This window comes from Clavelina lepadiformis, chromosome 6 (genome assembly GCF_947623445.1).
Source record: "Clavelina lepadiformis chromosome 6, kaClaLepa1.1, whole genome shotgun sequence".
NCBI classification, from domain to species: domain Eukaryota; kingdom Metazoa; phylum Chordata; class Ascidiacea; order Aplousobranchia; family Clavelinidae; genus Clavelina; species Clavelina lepadiformis.
Genome location: NC_135245.1, coordinates 2,486,535 through 2,500,376, shown reverse-complemented (window position 1 = coordinate 2,500,376; position 13,842 = coordinate 2,486,535). Strand labels below are relative to the sequence as shown.

The 13,842-nt window shown below is 37.9% G+C and overlaps 5 protein-coding genes across 6 annotated transcripts; 4 read left to right on the top strand and 1 right to left on the bottom strand.

The window, feature by feature from the left end:
- Positions 1 to 335: 335 nt before the first annotated feature.
- Positions 336 to 1,886, top strand: LOC143462455 (mitochondrial chaperone BCS1-like). 2 transcript variants are annotated; one of them, XM_076960638.1, is made up of 2 exons: positions 336 to 1,193; positions 1,272 to 1,886. In XM_076960638.1, exons 1-2 carry the CDS (start codon positions 461 to 463, stop codon positions 1,715 to 1,717), a joined length of 1,179 nt encoding a protein of 392 aa, XP_076816753.1. In that variant the 5' UTR covers positions 336 to 460; the 3' UTR covers positions 1,718 to 1,886. The 2 variants fall into 2 exon arrangements, with proteins under 2 accessions (XP_076816753.1, XP_076816752.1); XM_076960637.1 differs by having other exon boundaries at positions 336 to 1,886.
- LOC143462456 (uncharacterized) lies at positions 1,760 to 4,754 on the top strand. Its single transcript, XM_076960639.1, has 6 exons — positions 1,760 to 2,141; positions 2,350 to 2,491; positions 2,758 to 2,879; positions 3,022 to 3,178; positions 3,296 to 3,447; positions 3,558 to 4,754. The coding sequence occupies exons 1-6, from the start codon at positions 1,920 to 1,922 to the stop codon at positions 3,666 to 3,668; spliced, it is 906 nt and encodes a 301-aa protein (XP_076816754.1). The 5' UTR covers positions 1,760 to 1,919; the 3' UTR covers positions 3,669 to 4,754.
- A 1,202-nt stretch (positions 4,755 to 5,956) lies between these two features.
- On the top strand, positions 5,957 to 8,228 carry LOC143462454 (uncharacterized). The gene is made up of 2 exons (XM_076960636.1): positions 5,957 to 6,646; positions 6,916 to 8,228. The coding sequence occupies exons 1-2, from the start codon at positions 6,092 to 6,094 to the stop codon at positions 7,237 to 7,239; spliced, it is 879 nt and encodes a 292-aa protein (XP_076816751.1). The 5' UTR covers positions 5,957 to 6,091; the 3' UTR covers positions 7,240 to 8,228.
- A 576-nt stretch (positions 8,229 to 8,804) lies between these two features.
- Positions 8,805 to 10,822, top strand: LOC143462621 (calmodulin-like). Its single transcript, XM_076960847.1, has 3 exons — positions 8,805 to 9,421; positions 9,809 to 10,006; positions 10,226 to 10,822. Exons 1-3 carry the CDS (start codon positions 9,400 to 9,402, stop codon positions 10,441 to 10,443), a joined length of 438 nt encoding a protein of 145 aa, XP_076816962.1. The 5' UTR covers positions 8,805 to 9,399; the 3' UTR covers positions 10,444 to 10,822.
- A 1,029-nt stretch (positions 10,823 to 11,851) lies between these two features.
- LOC143462758 (uncharacterized) lies at positions 11,852 to 13,743 on the bottom strand. Its single transcript, XM_076961018.1, has 3 exons — positions 13,246 to 13,743; positions 12,867 to 13,064; positions 11,852 to 12,527 (listed from the first exon to the last, which is right to left on the bottom strand). Exons 1-3 carry the CDS (start codon positions 13,259 to 13,261, stop codon positions 12,199 to 12,201), a joined length of 543 nt encoding a protein of 180 aa, XP_076817133.1. The 5' UTR covers positions 13,262 to 13,743; the 3' UTR covers positions 11,852 to 12,198.
- Between the last annotated feature and the right edge of the window lie 99 nt (positions 13,744 to 13,842).

The following is a 13,842-nucleotide window of genomic DNA, read 5'->3' as shown; positions in this document are numbered from 1 at the left end:
TAGTATAAATGCTTATCATTAAACTTCACCAATAACTTCAACCATCTTCACGCTGCCATCGCACACTAATGTTTTTTCAGCACATCAGCCGCTTTTGTGCAAAAGAAATTTAAATGACCCTTGCTGTCAATTGACATATATCGAATTTTGCTGAATATCTTAGGTTTGGTATATATATATATATGTGTGTGCTTGAGGTTTTTATTCTTCAACTGACACTCAAAAACTTAAGTTAATTTATATATGTTTGTTTTATCATAAATCAGTCTTTCCTTGAATTTTTCGTGTTAATTGCTTGCACATTAGCAATAAGTCTGCAGCCTCATTAGTCATTACCGACATAAAAAAGTGACATTGCATTTCGATGACCAGGTGGTAAGTTTGAAATAGTGTAAGTTAAAAGTTGAACATTTGAAAGGACAACTTCACGTAGTTTACACAAGTTTCGATTGGATAAAAAATGCCAATACCTGAGGCTTTGCTTAGCCTGGGTGATAATCCGTACTTTGGAGCTGGATTTGGACTTTTTGCTTTGGGAGCCGCAGCTACTGGTCTGAAGAAAGGAACAGTTTTTGCCACTCATTTAATGCGTCGTTACTTGATCACCACTCTTGAAATACCTGCGTCTGATCATAGCTATAGTTGGGTGTTGGAATGGATAGCTCGAAGGCCGGACATGAGTTGTCACTTGAGTGTAAAAACTGCTTTTCACCAACTTCACAGTGGAAAAATAACAACGGGATTTAATTTTTCACCTAGCCCTGGCTCCCACTATATATGGTTTAACAGGTTACCAATCAAAGTGGAGCGTGTTCGAGAAAAACAGATGATGGATGTGAATCGACATGTTCCTTATGAAACGGTCACTCTTACAACACTGGGTCGAAACAAGGAATTGTTTGAGCAAATTTTAAACGAAGCTCGTCATAAGGCTCTTCAAATGCAACAAGGCATGACGTTAATCTTTAAACCTGCTGGGTCAGAATGGAGACAGTTCGGTGATGTCCAGCGGCGTCGACCACTGCAGTCCGTTGTTTTAAACGCTGGACAAGCAGAAGGCATACTGGATGACGTGCAGCAATTTTTGAACTCCCAACAGTGGTACATTGACAGAGGGATACCTCACAGACGTGGCTACTTACTGTACGGCCCGCCGGGGTGCGGTAAAACCAGCTTCATAACTGCTTTGGCTGGTGAGCTTGAATACAGCATTTGTATACTTAATATTGGAGACTGGACTCTGTCAGACGATCGCCTGCATCATTTTTTAGTGACCGCTCCTCCACAGAGCATTATTCTGTTGGAAGACATTGACGCTGCCTTCATCGATCGTAATACTGTCATGCAAAAGGATTCAAAATATCAAGGAATGAGTACAGTTACATTTAGCGGCTTGTTAAATGCTCTGGACGGCGTTGTTTCTTCTGATGGAAGGATTGTTTTCATGACTACAAACTACATAGATAGATTGGACGCTGCTTTACTGCGCCCAGGGCGTGTAGATGTTAAAGAACACATAACGCATGCTAATAAGGAACAGTTGGTCAGAGCATTTAAACATTTCTACCCCAGTGAGAGTGATGATAATGCAGAATGCTTTGCTCAAACTGCCATTAGCAATTCAAAATCGCTTAGCATGGCACAGGTGCAAGCCCATTTCATGTTGCATAGGTCAGACGCACTTTCTGCAATTGATTATGCTGACAAAATTCAGTAAAAAAGCTTCACTACAAGCTACAGTTCTTTCATATGTTCCCCTGAGTTATACTTCTAAGGTTTCTTCCTTATGATCAGGCTTACTGTAATCTTTTGCTATTAGTCAATTATTTATGAATTTTATATATGACAGTGAATGTTATTCTTGTTTGATTTTGCCATTTTGTAAGGTTTTTGCAGAAATTTGTTTCTAAACACGAGCAATGGATCTTGAAATTGCGAAACAAAAATTTATTGAATTCACTTCAGGAATTAAATCTGAAGATTTGTGCGATTTCATAAATTGGATAACAGAATCAGACGAGTTCAGTTTCAAGGAATCTTCTGACATTGTCTTAGAAAGCATTGCTGAGGATATACGAGGGGTTGTTCCTTTTGAAGCAGTTCTACCAAGTGAAAGTACTTATATACCTACTACTGGCAGAGTAAGTGAAAAAGAACTGCCATTATTGCCAACTAACAAGCCAATATTTCATCATTACTGGTACATTTTTAGGATTTAATGGAGTCATTGTTGCTTGGTGCTACAAGTTTGTCAGTGTTCTGTCCCATGGCTTATATTTTGTTACTTACTCACCATTTTTGTTGATAAAACGGCATTTTTCTTACCGAATGGCTGTATTTTGTACACAGAATGCAGATTGCACCAAAGATTTCACTATACATGTCGATAACTTTTTGTTTACCGATGATTACTTGGATGATATGGTGGAACAAGGAAAGTTTAGTCGAAACTATTGCACTGCCTGTGGCTCACGAGACACAAAACCGTTAAGTAATATATCGTTCATTGTTTTAACTTACTTGTAATGTAATAGATCTATAGTGAAGATTGAGTGAATACGTGACAAACTGGTACTATCAACTGTAGACATGTTATGTCATTGCATAAGACAAAGACGACATACATAGACACATAGCTCCCATTATAAATCATGACCACTAACTATTGTTTTTGCAATGCAATATGTAACATCATACACACTGTTGTTGAAACATGAAGGAGCCAAATGTTAACTTGAATGTTCTGTATTTTGCCAGCGTTTGTATCCCACTCAGCATCGCCGTCAACACTGAAGTTTATATTCAAAAAAGCCCTTCCAGATTTATCAAATAAAACTGTTGTTGATATTGGCTCACGCCTAGGCTCCATTCTGTATGGTGTGAGTTATGCCTTTTCTTGCATTAAAGTTGTTATCAATATAATGCATGATGATACAGATACAAGAATATTGATAAAACTCAGTACACTGGAGTATTGTTGAGTTCTTCGTTGCCAGCAGGGTTTATCTGTTTTTATTCCAGGCGCATCTGTACACTTCATGTCCAAGAATAATAGGAATTGAAATAAATCGAGACCTGTGTGAAATACAGAAGGGAATTATCGAGAAGTACGAGATGAAGGAAAGAGTATCTGTTATTAACGATGATGTTAACAACTGTAGTAATGTTCTAATGTCAGGTATAACAGCATAAATCAAAGACCATTCTTGTAATTGTTCCTGCTTTTGTTTCATACATATATTCATTGCATTCTTTTGTTTTTGTCTTATCCATCAAACGTTGCTCTTTTGCCTAGCTGATGTTGTTGTGATGAACAATGTTTTTGAATTTTTTGCCGACACTTGTCGTGTTTTGGAACTCTGGAAGTTTATAATCTCAACTGTGAGAGGACCAAACAAACTTCTTTTAACAATACCGAGTTTGGAAGAATCATTTGAACCATTGGGGGTAATGTTGCATGCTTGATTATAACTTTAGTTACATTTCCAAGACAAGCTAGCCAACACAACACAATCACTCACGCTGACCAATGCAATAAATGAATGCTTTTTTTATAGATGACGTCACTGATGGATAGCTGGGTTGAAAGCGAGGTTTTTCTTCCCAAAGATGACGTAAACGTTGATGGTGATGACATAGTGGATGTTCATCTCTACAAACTTAAATAAATTTTAGTTTTATAACCATAAAGTGTACTAAAGAATCACCAACACCTTCTATTTTGTCTGGCAAAAGTTGCTTTTTTCCTACCTACAGTACACTAAACTGGGGTAAGATTCAGTGAATATTTTACAGTATCAGACCGTACAATAGCTTGTAACTTGAGTACCAGAGATTGCAAAGAATATTTTGAATCTGACCCAACAACAACCACCGCTAGAAATAACATTACTTTTAAACTGAAGCAACCAACTGCAACAACTACGGATTACTTTCAATCGACGGTCGGAACATTTTCTTTAGGAGGTTTTAGGAACACTTTTTTCTAGGTGGAGAAAAGAAGCCTGTCTTATCATAATGTGTGGTATTAGAATCTGTCTTTCTAATGAGGACTTGGTAAACTGGCCATTGACTTGGCCTTGGTTATGTTACAATAATCTTTATCCTCGGATTGCGAAAAGTCTTTTTGTACATCTTGACTTAGTGTGGATTCGTCACCTTTCAAATCCCGATTAACGAGCTTGTCTCTGTGTTTTTCGACAAATCCGCTTTTTAGTTTTTTATGTATATGATTGCAAGTCTGGTGATCTAACCGATTAGCTTTCACCAAGCTTCGTTATTTTTGCTAGCCAGCTTATTTGTATGCGTTTCTATTGCCGTTTTCGAATTTAGTCAGGTTAAGTTAAGGATTGCCAGCACATTTCTCTGGCAATTTTCGCTAGTATAGAATAACAAATAGTATTTCTTAGGGACAGTTTAAAACATTGTTTTAGTGGATAAGGTTGCCTACTTTTGAAACTTGGCGTATGTACCGGCTCGGCAGTGTATTGGGTCGACTCTGGTTCGAAGCTCGGCTGGGCGATCGTTGGAGTACCTTTATGTAGGCTATTTAAGACATTTAACATTAAATTGGACAAGACTACAAAATAATTTATCAGACAATGGACGCAGACAAGCAAGCTATGCAAAGTTTTTCCGCTGTTCGATCACAAAGATTTCGATACCATACTTTATAGGCCAATGCATGACTAGCAGCTGCACGCATTACCTTTTGACTTGTCTGATTTTACACCAATACTAAAATAATGACTGTTCTGGTGTTCGCTGAAAGAAAGTTTAGTTAAATTCATAACCACATAAAAAAATGTTACAAGCACTTAAGCCAGTGAAGATTACGTATTAATTATGTGCTCGACAGACGTCACTATAGGGGCGCATTAAACTTTTAGTTCTACTGTTATTAAACTTGCAAGAAAATATGTCATGCAAACTTTGCCCTCAAGCAGCTACTGCTTTGTCAAGCGATGTAGTAAATCTGACATCAGCTGTTCTACTCACAATAGAAGGTTAGTATCATTGGTATGACGTGTTTAAAATATCATCGTTTTCAATCGAGCCTGGTTTGAAATGACTATATAAGTCAAGCATTCCGTTGCTGAAAATAGTCGATTGGGTCAGATTTGATTTGAAACACTTTTCATCAAAGCTCTTGAGAACATTGCACAGGCCTGTTTTGGGGCGTGGAAGAGAAAAGCGACATTAAACATTGTTCGCTTGACATCAACAGGAAATTTCGGTTTCAGTAAACTGCTGTTTGAAAAGTTGTTGCGGCTATAGCTAAGCCACATGAGTATGTTGCCTAGTTGCGATCAGACAGTGTGTTGCCCTTATAAATAGAAGGTATATATATGCTATACGTGATTGTTTGGTTTACGGTTGAATTTCAGCGGCCATGGTTTTATCCATATTTTCTGCCATAACATGTAACTCGCATAATCTTAGTTTGATTTTTACAGGTTTCGCGCTTCCGTAAAAATTAAGTTAGTATTAGGTAACCAAGCCATTTCAGCATTTTAAGCCTGAAGTTCATGAAATGAAGTAATACAAAATCGTTAGTCAGCAATCGTGAGTTACTGTTTCGCAAGTTTGTAGAAAGGTTAATATTATGTGGACACAGCGTACTTATCAAGCACAGGCAATAAAGATATTATTTAAACATTGCCCCCAAACGCGAGGCGAGATTTGAATGTGCGGAAACTGGCATATTTGGTTGACATGATTAAACAATTGAAGCAATAAGCTGGCAGGCATGGGTTGATTCACGCAGCACTGTACTGAGCTAAAGGTTGTTTTGCTGCTGTGGTAACCATGAGAAACCATAACATTATTGTAACAATGCAACGTTGAATGGATTGTGCATTAGTTTAGAGTTGGCGTTTGAATACCCGCGCTAGGCTACAGGTTTTTTGTTTTGCGTGGCTTCTTCAATAGCCTACTATAACGGTATATTAATATTAACAGAAACGGGTTCACAATTTATTGCAATATCAAGCAGACTAGACAGGTCTGAAGAGCATGTAATTTTAGATATCGTTTATCTGTAGTCTGTACAATTCTGGTGCTGTTGTCCTGGAACAGTTAGCTGAATAACATGAAGTTGATATTTATTTGTGTTAACTTGTGGTTAATCCAATTGTCAGTGGGAGCTGCTATTGAAAGAAATGAGCAGAACACTTCAAGTTTAATTGCTTTGAAGCAGCAAGATCACGATGCTTCAGAATTTCCTACGCCAAACGTTGATAAGATCTTGCAAGCAAATACGTCAAACCAAGAAATTGATGACGTAATTGAAAAAAATATGGCAAACTATGACATAACACAAGATGTAAGGCCTGTAGCGGATCAGTACGAAGACAAGTTGCCCAATTTATCAAACGAAAACAAACCGTCTTTGGAAACGCACAAAACCGACATTAGCGTTGGCAGTGACAACGTTAAACTTGAAGAAACTGTTGCTGATGATGTAACTGCTGACAACATAACAACGAACGATGAAGTGAAAAACACCATATTGGACGCTAAATTAGAACATAGCGATACACAAAATAATGATGTTGACGTATCATCAACCACAAATGAGCCTGAAAAAATGAAGGTTTCATCTGTTGTCGAAATAATCCCAGATAGAAGCAAATTGAGCGATCAGGTGAGACTGTTAATTAAATTATATATGTTGTCGATGGCTGTACAGAAATCATTTGCGCAAGCCGGAATGCTGCCGAAATGTTTGCGTAATCATTGCAATGTGTTTGTGTCAGTTTACCAACTGGTCAAAGTCTGATTAGTGACAAGTACGGGAAAATAAACACACATGACGCAACATCTAAATTTTACAAATTGCGTAAATGGCCGAAGGACAATGTTGTCCAAACTTATACACAAGAAAGCTTATTGCGCGTCACCTTGTTTGTTTAGGATCCCGCACACGAAGATCAGGAGGCTTGGAAGGAAAGCGAACTGGACTTGGTTGGTAACGATATCCATAATAACATTGAAGACGTCGATATTTTCAGACCCCTCAACACCGGTGAGAAATATGTGAAACCAGTCAGAAATGCTGAAGAGAATTCCCTTGTGCGCGATGTATTAGCGACGCTTTTCGTTGTAGTCTGTATCGTTCTTTTTGTTATTTTAATGAGAAGAATGATATGGAAATCTGTTATATCGCTTCGCTTTTGCGGTGCTAAAAAGCGAAAGCATTCCGGATTTGAATATCGTTATGGAAAACTTTTATCATGATACTTACACAAATCTTTTTGCCATGGAGACCTGTGGTATTGTACGTTTTTATGCAATAGTTATGCTAAATTATTTGTTATGCAAAACGTTGTCAAGATTCAAGTTTATGGTTTATGATTAGTATGCTTGGCGGTAGATAACACCTTTGCAAAGAGACGCCAGTGGCTTCATTATGATTATTACGTCTAAATCAGTGGTTTGTAACGTTTTCTTTTTGCTTTTCTATGTTTCTAATTTCAAATGTTTTCAAATCCTCCCCAACTTAAATTTACAGTAACATGAAATATTGAATATATTGTGATGTAACAAGGGAAGGTGAGGTTCACTCGGGATTAAAATTTACACAAATGAACCCCCCCCCCCCCCCCCCCATAAATGCAACGAAAAAATTACTAAATTTTTTTTTATACAAAGGGAATATACACATTTTGCCCATATTTGAGACTGTATTCGCAGTTTGAAGAAGTGCTGTTAAATGATATTTATGAGTAATATGATATGACCGCAGAAGCAATAAACCCACTATCCTTTCCTGTTTTCTCAATTTCTCCCTCGGCCAAATTCCCTTCCTTAAAGATTTATATTTCTCACTTGGTAAGCCGAGTGGCACGTGTTGTCAATCACGATCATCTCAATGTTGCCGCGCAGTGACTAATATCACAACATAATTATACATAAAATGAAAGAATGAGAACGAGAGCTTAGGAATACACATTTGCGTTGCATTTACTTGTGTTTTGGTCGTGTACTGTATTATTCCTACTCAGAATTAGAGGCCGCTCCGAATATTAGATGCACCGAAGTTTGCATAGAAATTTTACTGATTACACCAATCGTTGTGTCTTTTGATTGGCCGGATTTGTAGCGTCATGACAATAAAAAACTTGGAGTCTTGGACGTATTTAAAACAACAATGTGATATATCTTGTGCCCAAAGTTTCGAAATAACTGAATTTTAAACATTCGATTAAAAAAAAACATAAACCGTTTTCGACTAATTCTTGTGTCTGCCGCGTAAGATATTTAGTTTTCGCAGGCGGGCAATTTCATAAACATTTGTGACTTCAAAATTTTTTGACGTCATTTGATCTTGTTTCTGCGTTCTAAAATCTTGAAACTTTTTATCGGTGGCGGTAGATAATGGTAAGACAAAGTTTTACAAGCAAGTAGTCTATATCAGTACATTTCGAAGACTTCTATTTTGGGGATGATTTTTCCCATTTGTTTGTCAAGTGTAAAACGCTCGAAACTATCACAAATAGGTCAAAACTTTTTAGAACATTCAAGATAAAACATGTACAAATACGGGCAGATCAAAATTTATGGCAAGATTCTATTAGCGTTTTAATGTATGACCAACAGCATGGCTTTCCTTAAAAATTGATCGATAATGCTGACAACAGGAAACACGCAACCATCGCGCATTAGTTATAGGGCAACGTATTTAGAACATAACTTGTTTATAATTAAATCGAATGACAAAAACTTTCTCAAAAAGTCGTTTGAGTCAACGCATGGCGTGTAGTGATGTCTGTGCGGCAAAAGGACTGTCAGTTATGGTAAAGAGTAACGTTATGGTCAGTCTGTCAGTTATGGTTATGTAACGTGCAGGTGACAAATAACGGGATGACATCAGGTCCGAAGAAAAAGCCATCAATTACAAACCATGGCGTTCTTTAAGGCTAGTTACACGCTAACCTAATGACGATAACTTCCTGGGGTGCAACTTTTTAGATGCATGAGTTAAAATTTATTCAGCTCCTTCGTGAAATCACGGAAAATAGAAGATGTGCTGAGGCGTGATATGAAGTAGGTGCCCACAATAAACTTCTTGCGGGATATGCTACGCTTAGCATATTATCAAGTTGGTAAAATATTGTAAAGTTATTTGATATAAATGTTTAGGTCTATTCTTCAGATACATAGGAAGTAAGCAGAATTTTAGACAAATGCCTGTTGGCAGGATAAGTCAAAGCATTTCGTCGTAACTTTTCGTCGAATAAGATATAAAACTTGTAGGAGCTATACAGCTAAGACGTATACAAAAAATTTAGTGATCATTAAATCTATAAAACCGACGAAGACTTTTTGGAGAATCTGCCCTTTACTTGTGTTATAAAGAAACTGACCAACCTCTGATAAACTCACTGCTCGTTTGCCATGGCCTTGCAACCTAATTCAGGTATAAACATTTTAACTAGTTATGTACTTACAATTTATTGTAATTATTGTAAGTACTGCATATACTTTTAAATTATTATTTGATTTTGTTTCCATTTGTTTCCACTATAAATGTAAAATGAAAGCTACTTTTAAAGCATGGAAACACTGAACGAATAGCTACAGTGGGAATAACTTGCTAACGAAAACGTGATAATAGCATGTATAGGCTAAAACTGCCAAGCGATCTGCAAAACCGTTGCGTCTCTTATAAGGTCACACAGTATGCAATGTCGTGTGATAAGATGAATATGCAAGTTTTGTTGTACATTAACTTATAAGTTTAAGTCTAAGCCTATCGGGTTTGCTATTTTTATTTCACTCTACTGAATAATGCAACGTTCTTAAGGCACACATAATTCGTCGACCGAGGCAAGTCTAATGGATGCTGCGACCACGATTCTTCAAGTATTTAACAAACATGATGTCGATGAAGGGGGCACTCTGCAATATAGAGAATTACGTAACCTGTTACGTCAGTGCGGTTCGAAGGTCACTTCGAGTCAATGCGAAGACATAATTGGTGATATTGACTACGACGGAGACGGTAATCTATCATTCATATTTTTCAAATAATAATTTAATTTGTTAATGAGCATTTCTTTGCGATGTTGATATCGATCCTTAGCTTATAAACCGATTTATTTTCATTTATATCTTGAATAGATTTCGCTTCGTATTTCTTCACACTGTATATTTTGCCTGCACATATATGAACTATAGATGCAATAAACAATAGATTCACTATATTTTATGTCTGCTTTAGGTGAAATGAATTTTTCCGAGTTTATGGCATTTTTGGGTCGACTTTATCAGCTGCAATTCTTTGGAAGTGATCCCGGAAATTTTTGGAAATCGAAACAAAAACCGTCGCATCTTCGAGAGCCGAAGCCTGCTCCACGCGCAAGCAAGGAACAAGAATGTCAAGTACCAGCGACAGCGGTAAAACCCCACAAGCCTCAAAAGCCTCCAAAGCCCCAGTAGCCTCAGTCAGCGGCCGTTAGCGGCCATGAAAAGTTATTATGGCATCGATAAGTCCGTCTTTGACAACTTCTTTGTTTTGTTTTTTTTGTACTACTTAATTGTGTCACGATAATTTTATGTCTGTTCTTCCCACGCCCATGGCTTATCATTTATCGTTTACATATACATAGCTTTAATAATTGACCATGCATGTATTGGAGACTTTTTACGATTTACAGGTAGGCCTACTTGATTGAACACGTCTGCACATAGTGTTAATATAATTCGATATATATATGTGCATTTCAGCTTTATGTTTTAGGAGTATTAATGAGGTCCACGTATGTGAGGTTTTAAGCTGCTTTTATAAGCTTAGTCATACATGCACCTATTGCAATGTCAGAACCAAGAATGCCTTCGCGCTTTATAACTTCTTCGCATGCAAAATGCCGGCCAGCATGATGACTGCTGATAACTCGACAAAACTTGGCTTTTATTTGTTATAATTGCGCCGTTGGTTTCTTTAGCTGTAGTCCATCCGGCCGGCATCCATCCATCCATCCATCCGGCCTTTAGATTCCTTAAGAAAAGATCCTGATTTGTTTGTGCTTTTTGCTGACTCGCTGATTTTTGTACGCGTTAGTCCAGCAGGTGGTTTAGTTTAGTAAACATTTTCAGCAAACGGCGAATACTTTGACATATTCTAGTGCATAGAACTTCAAAGAGATTCTGCAGAACAGTTACAAGCGGGATGAATCAAATAAACTGATACCGACTGAGTCTGGCGTGATCCTAGCCTGATACATTGTACAGTGATTTTACTGCGCAGGCCTTTCGCTGAATTAATGTTTAAACATCTTAAATCACCATCAACATCTCAACATCATTATCAACATCAACATCTAATTGGGAAATGAGAGAAAACCTTTTCCGCAAATTTGTCCGCAAAGCTCACCAAATGTTGACTTATATATAGAGAGTTATTATAGGCTATGATATTATTTGTATCCTTAATTGGCTTTTTTCCATATAAAGCCATTCCTTGTATACAGAGGTTTTTCTTAAGTGGCTGTTTGATTTTACCGATCTCACTTGTAAAGCTTTCGCGTTTGGCTTGTTAAATCAAATGCAAAATTCATTCACTAGTTTGTGGATCCAACCTGCAGGCCATAGTTTTGATTATTTTTAATAAACTAAAGCTATAATAGTTTCTATCAAAAATATTCGCTTTTGAAATGTTATGTCTAATTACTGTAGCTATAGACCGCTCCCTCTGGCCAATATCAATAAATTGGGGATTTATGATGTTGTAGTATCCACACAGCACAGACGTATCGCTGAATAAATTGGGTTTGGCTAAATGCTTTAATACATTTGTAAACAGTAGAATACGTTTGGGCACAAAGGCTTAAAAACCAAATAAAAATGCTAGACCCAAAACAAAGAGGTTTTAATACGCGTCTGTTGCAAATTTCATGACGATGCAGCTTTCAACAACGACGACAAACAGTACAATATTTAATTGAAAAGTATACAGAAAACAAAAAAAAAACAGACAACAAATAATATATTAATCATAGGCTTTTAAATCTTCATTCCCTTGTTGAGTTTGTTACAATCAACATTTGAAAAAATCATTACTCTTTTCGCATCCAAGCCACTTGAATTGCTACTCGTTTGAATTCCAAAAGTTGCTACGGTAGCCGGTACCTATAAACCGGTAACCTACAAACTTTTTCCTGAGCTCCATGTTCCAAACGAGTGACCGAGGTTTTCTCAGTATTTAGGCCGACCAAAGCCGTGTGGTCTCGTTTTGGAAGGTGGTTGTGGGGCTTTAAACAGCGGGGGCGAATCTTCGCACATTTCTGCCTGACTCCAGGAAGAATTTTTGGGCGGACGCGGAGGCGCACCCGGAGCCGGAGCTCCCGGCGTTGGCCGATTCGTACGATGTTCGTGCTCTGATCTTCGCGTGTGGCTTGGTCGAGGAGGAGGTTGTGGTGGTTGATCTTGTGACGTATTCCAAAATTTTCCAGGGTCATTCCCGAAGAACTGAAGCTGATAAAGACGTCCCAGAAAAGCCATAAACTCCGCAAAGTTCATAACGCCTAAGTTTTAAGTTTTTAAACAAAATTTCAGTACGTTTGCGATAAGTGGGAGGTTAATTTCTTTAACTGTAAGTTTTTGTATATTTAGATCTACTGTTAAACAGAAAAAAATAAGCATTTCTACATAAAGCATGCACGAAACTTTTTCTTTTGTTTACAGTCATTCGCACGATGTGACAAAGTGTAAGGCTATGACGTCCGCATAGAAACATGGTATCAGTCAAACTAACTGAGCTAGTTTCGGAAGTTAGTCATTCCTAGCACGGGCGCCATTGCCAGAAAACAATGAACCAATGAAAGCAGAAAAAAGTTCTCGAAATTTGGTTGATAATTCCCTACCGTCGCCATCGCTGTCAAGTTGTTCTATGATGTCGTCACACTGTTTTGTGGTGAGCCTCGCACCGCACTGACGTAGCAAATTACGTAATTCCCTCTTATGAAGTGTACCATCGCCATCCGTGTCGTATCTTCGAAACACATCCAGTACTAAGGTAGCCGCGTACTCAAGGTTGGCCTCCGTTGTTGAAGAAGACGATCCTGTGAGAACAAAACTTAACAACGATAGACGTCGATACACAAGCAGGTCTATTTCTTCCTCTCTGAAGCGTTAACACAACCGAAACATCACGCCAATCCTAAATTGTCAAGTTTTAGTAAGTTAAGTAAGCCAGAGGGCCTGAGGAAATCATTTTAACATACAATTTATACAAAGTATTACCGGCAAATCTTGACATGACTGTCTTCACTGCGTGTCTAGTTGCCTGATTCTTAGAGTGACATTTAGCGGTATGATGATATCGTTGTCGGGCGCTACTCTATATGAAACCTTTGCTTCTTATTTTCAATTGGATGCTTTGGTTAGCAGCTAAGTGCTAATTGCACTGACCGACTTAACGCCTTGAAACGAAAATCGTGGTCCAAAAACTATCTGCCTCTCCAAGAAGCAATTATGCTGGAGGTCACGTGATCAGTCCGACCAAACAAAAATTGTCAAAGTGAATTATCTCAAGCAGTTACAAACAGTCTAAAAATGAAAGAAAACCCGGAATTGGAGTAAGGTATACCTGAAATAGAAGACGCTTGTTTAGTATATTATGAACTGTAGCATGGCCGCAAACTTACGCTGACTAGTGCTGATACGTTTCTGCATTCTCGGTCTTACAGCATCCAAGCCTTACGTCTTGAATTAAGACTTCAATCTCGCAGCGTTGCACAATCCTGGCAGTCCATAAACTTTCATGTACTGTATTACGTACGCTAGCTGGCCCCTCCTACGCTAATTCCACCTTTGTCACTCGCAGGAATGATATCATAA

Excerpts from the sequence above, each read along its gene's own strand:
- LOC143462621 (XM_076960847.1), top strand. The coding sequence starts at position 9,400 with ATGGCCTTGCAACCTAATTCAG. Across the intron at positions 9,422-9,808 it reads GGCCTTGCAACCTAATTCAG|GCACACATAATTCGTCGACC; the intron begins GTATAAACATTT and ends AACGTTCTTAAG. Across the intron at positions 10,007-10,225 it reads TATTGACTACGACGGAGACG|GTGAAATGAATTTTTCCGAG; the intron begins GTAATCTATCAT and ends TGTCTGCTTTAG.
- LOC143462456 (XM_076960639.1), top strand. The coding sequence starts at position 1,920 with ATGGATCTTGAAATTGCGAAACAAAAATTTATTGAATTCACTTCAGGA. Across the intron at positions 2,492-2,757 it reads ACGAGACACAAAACCGTTAA|CGTTTGTATCCCACTCAGCA; the intron begins GTAATATATCGT and ends GTATTTTGCCAG. Across the intron at positions 3,179-3,295 it reads TAGTAATGTTCTAATGTCAG|CTGATGTTGTTGTGATGAAC; the intron begins GTATAACAGCAT and ends TCTTTTGCCTAG.
- LOC143462455 (XM_076960637.1), top strand. The coding sequence starts at position 461 with ATGCCAATACCTGAGGCTTTGCTTAGCCTGGGTGATAATCCGTACTTT.
- LOC143462758 (XM_076961018.1), bottom strand. Across the intron at positions 12,528-12,866 it reads ACTTGACAGCGATGGCGACG|GCGTTATGAACTTTGCGGAG; the intron begins GTAGGGAATTAT and ends CTTAAAACTTAG.
- LOC143462454 (XM_076960636.1), top strand. The coding sequence starts at position 6,092 with ATGAAGTTGATATTTATTTGTGTTAACTTGTGGTTAATCCAATTGTCA. Across the intron at positions 6,647-6,915 it reads GAAGCAAATTGAGCGATCAG|GATCCCGCACACGAAGATCA; the intron begins GTGAGACTGTTA and ends TTGTTTGTTTAG.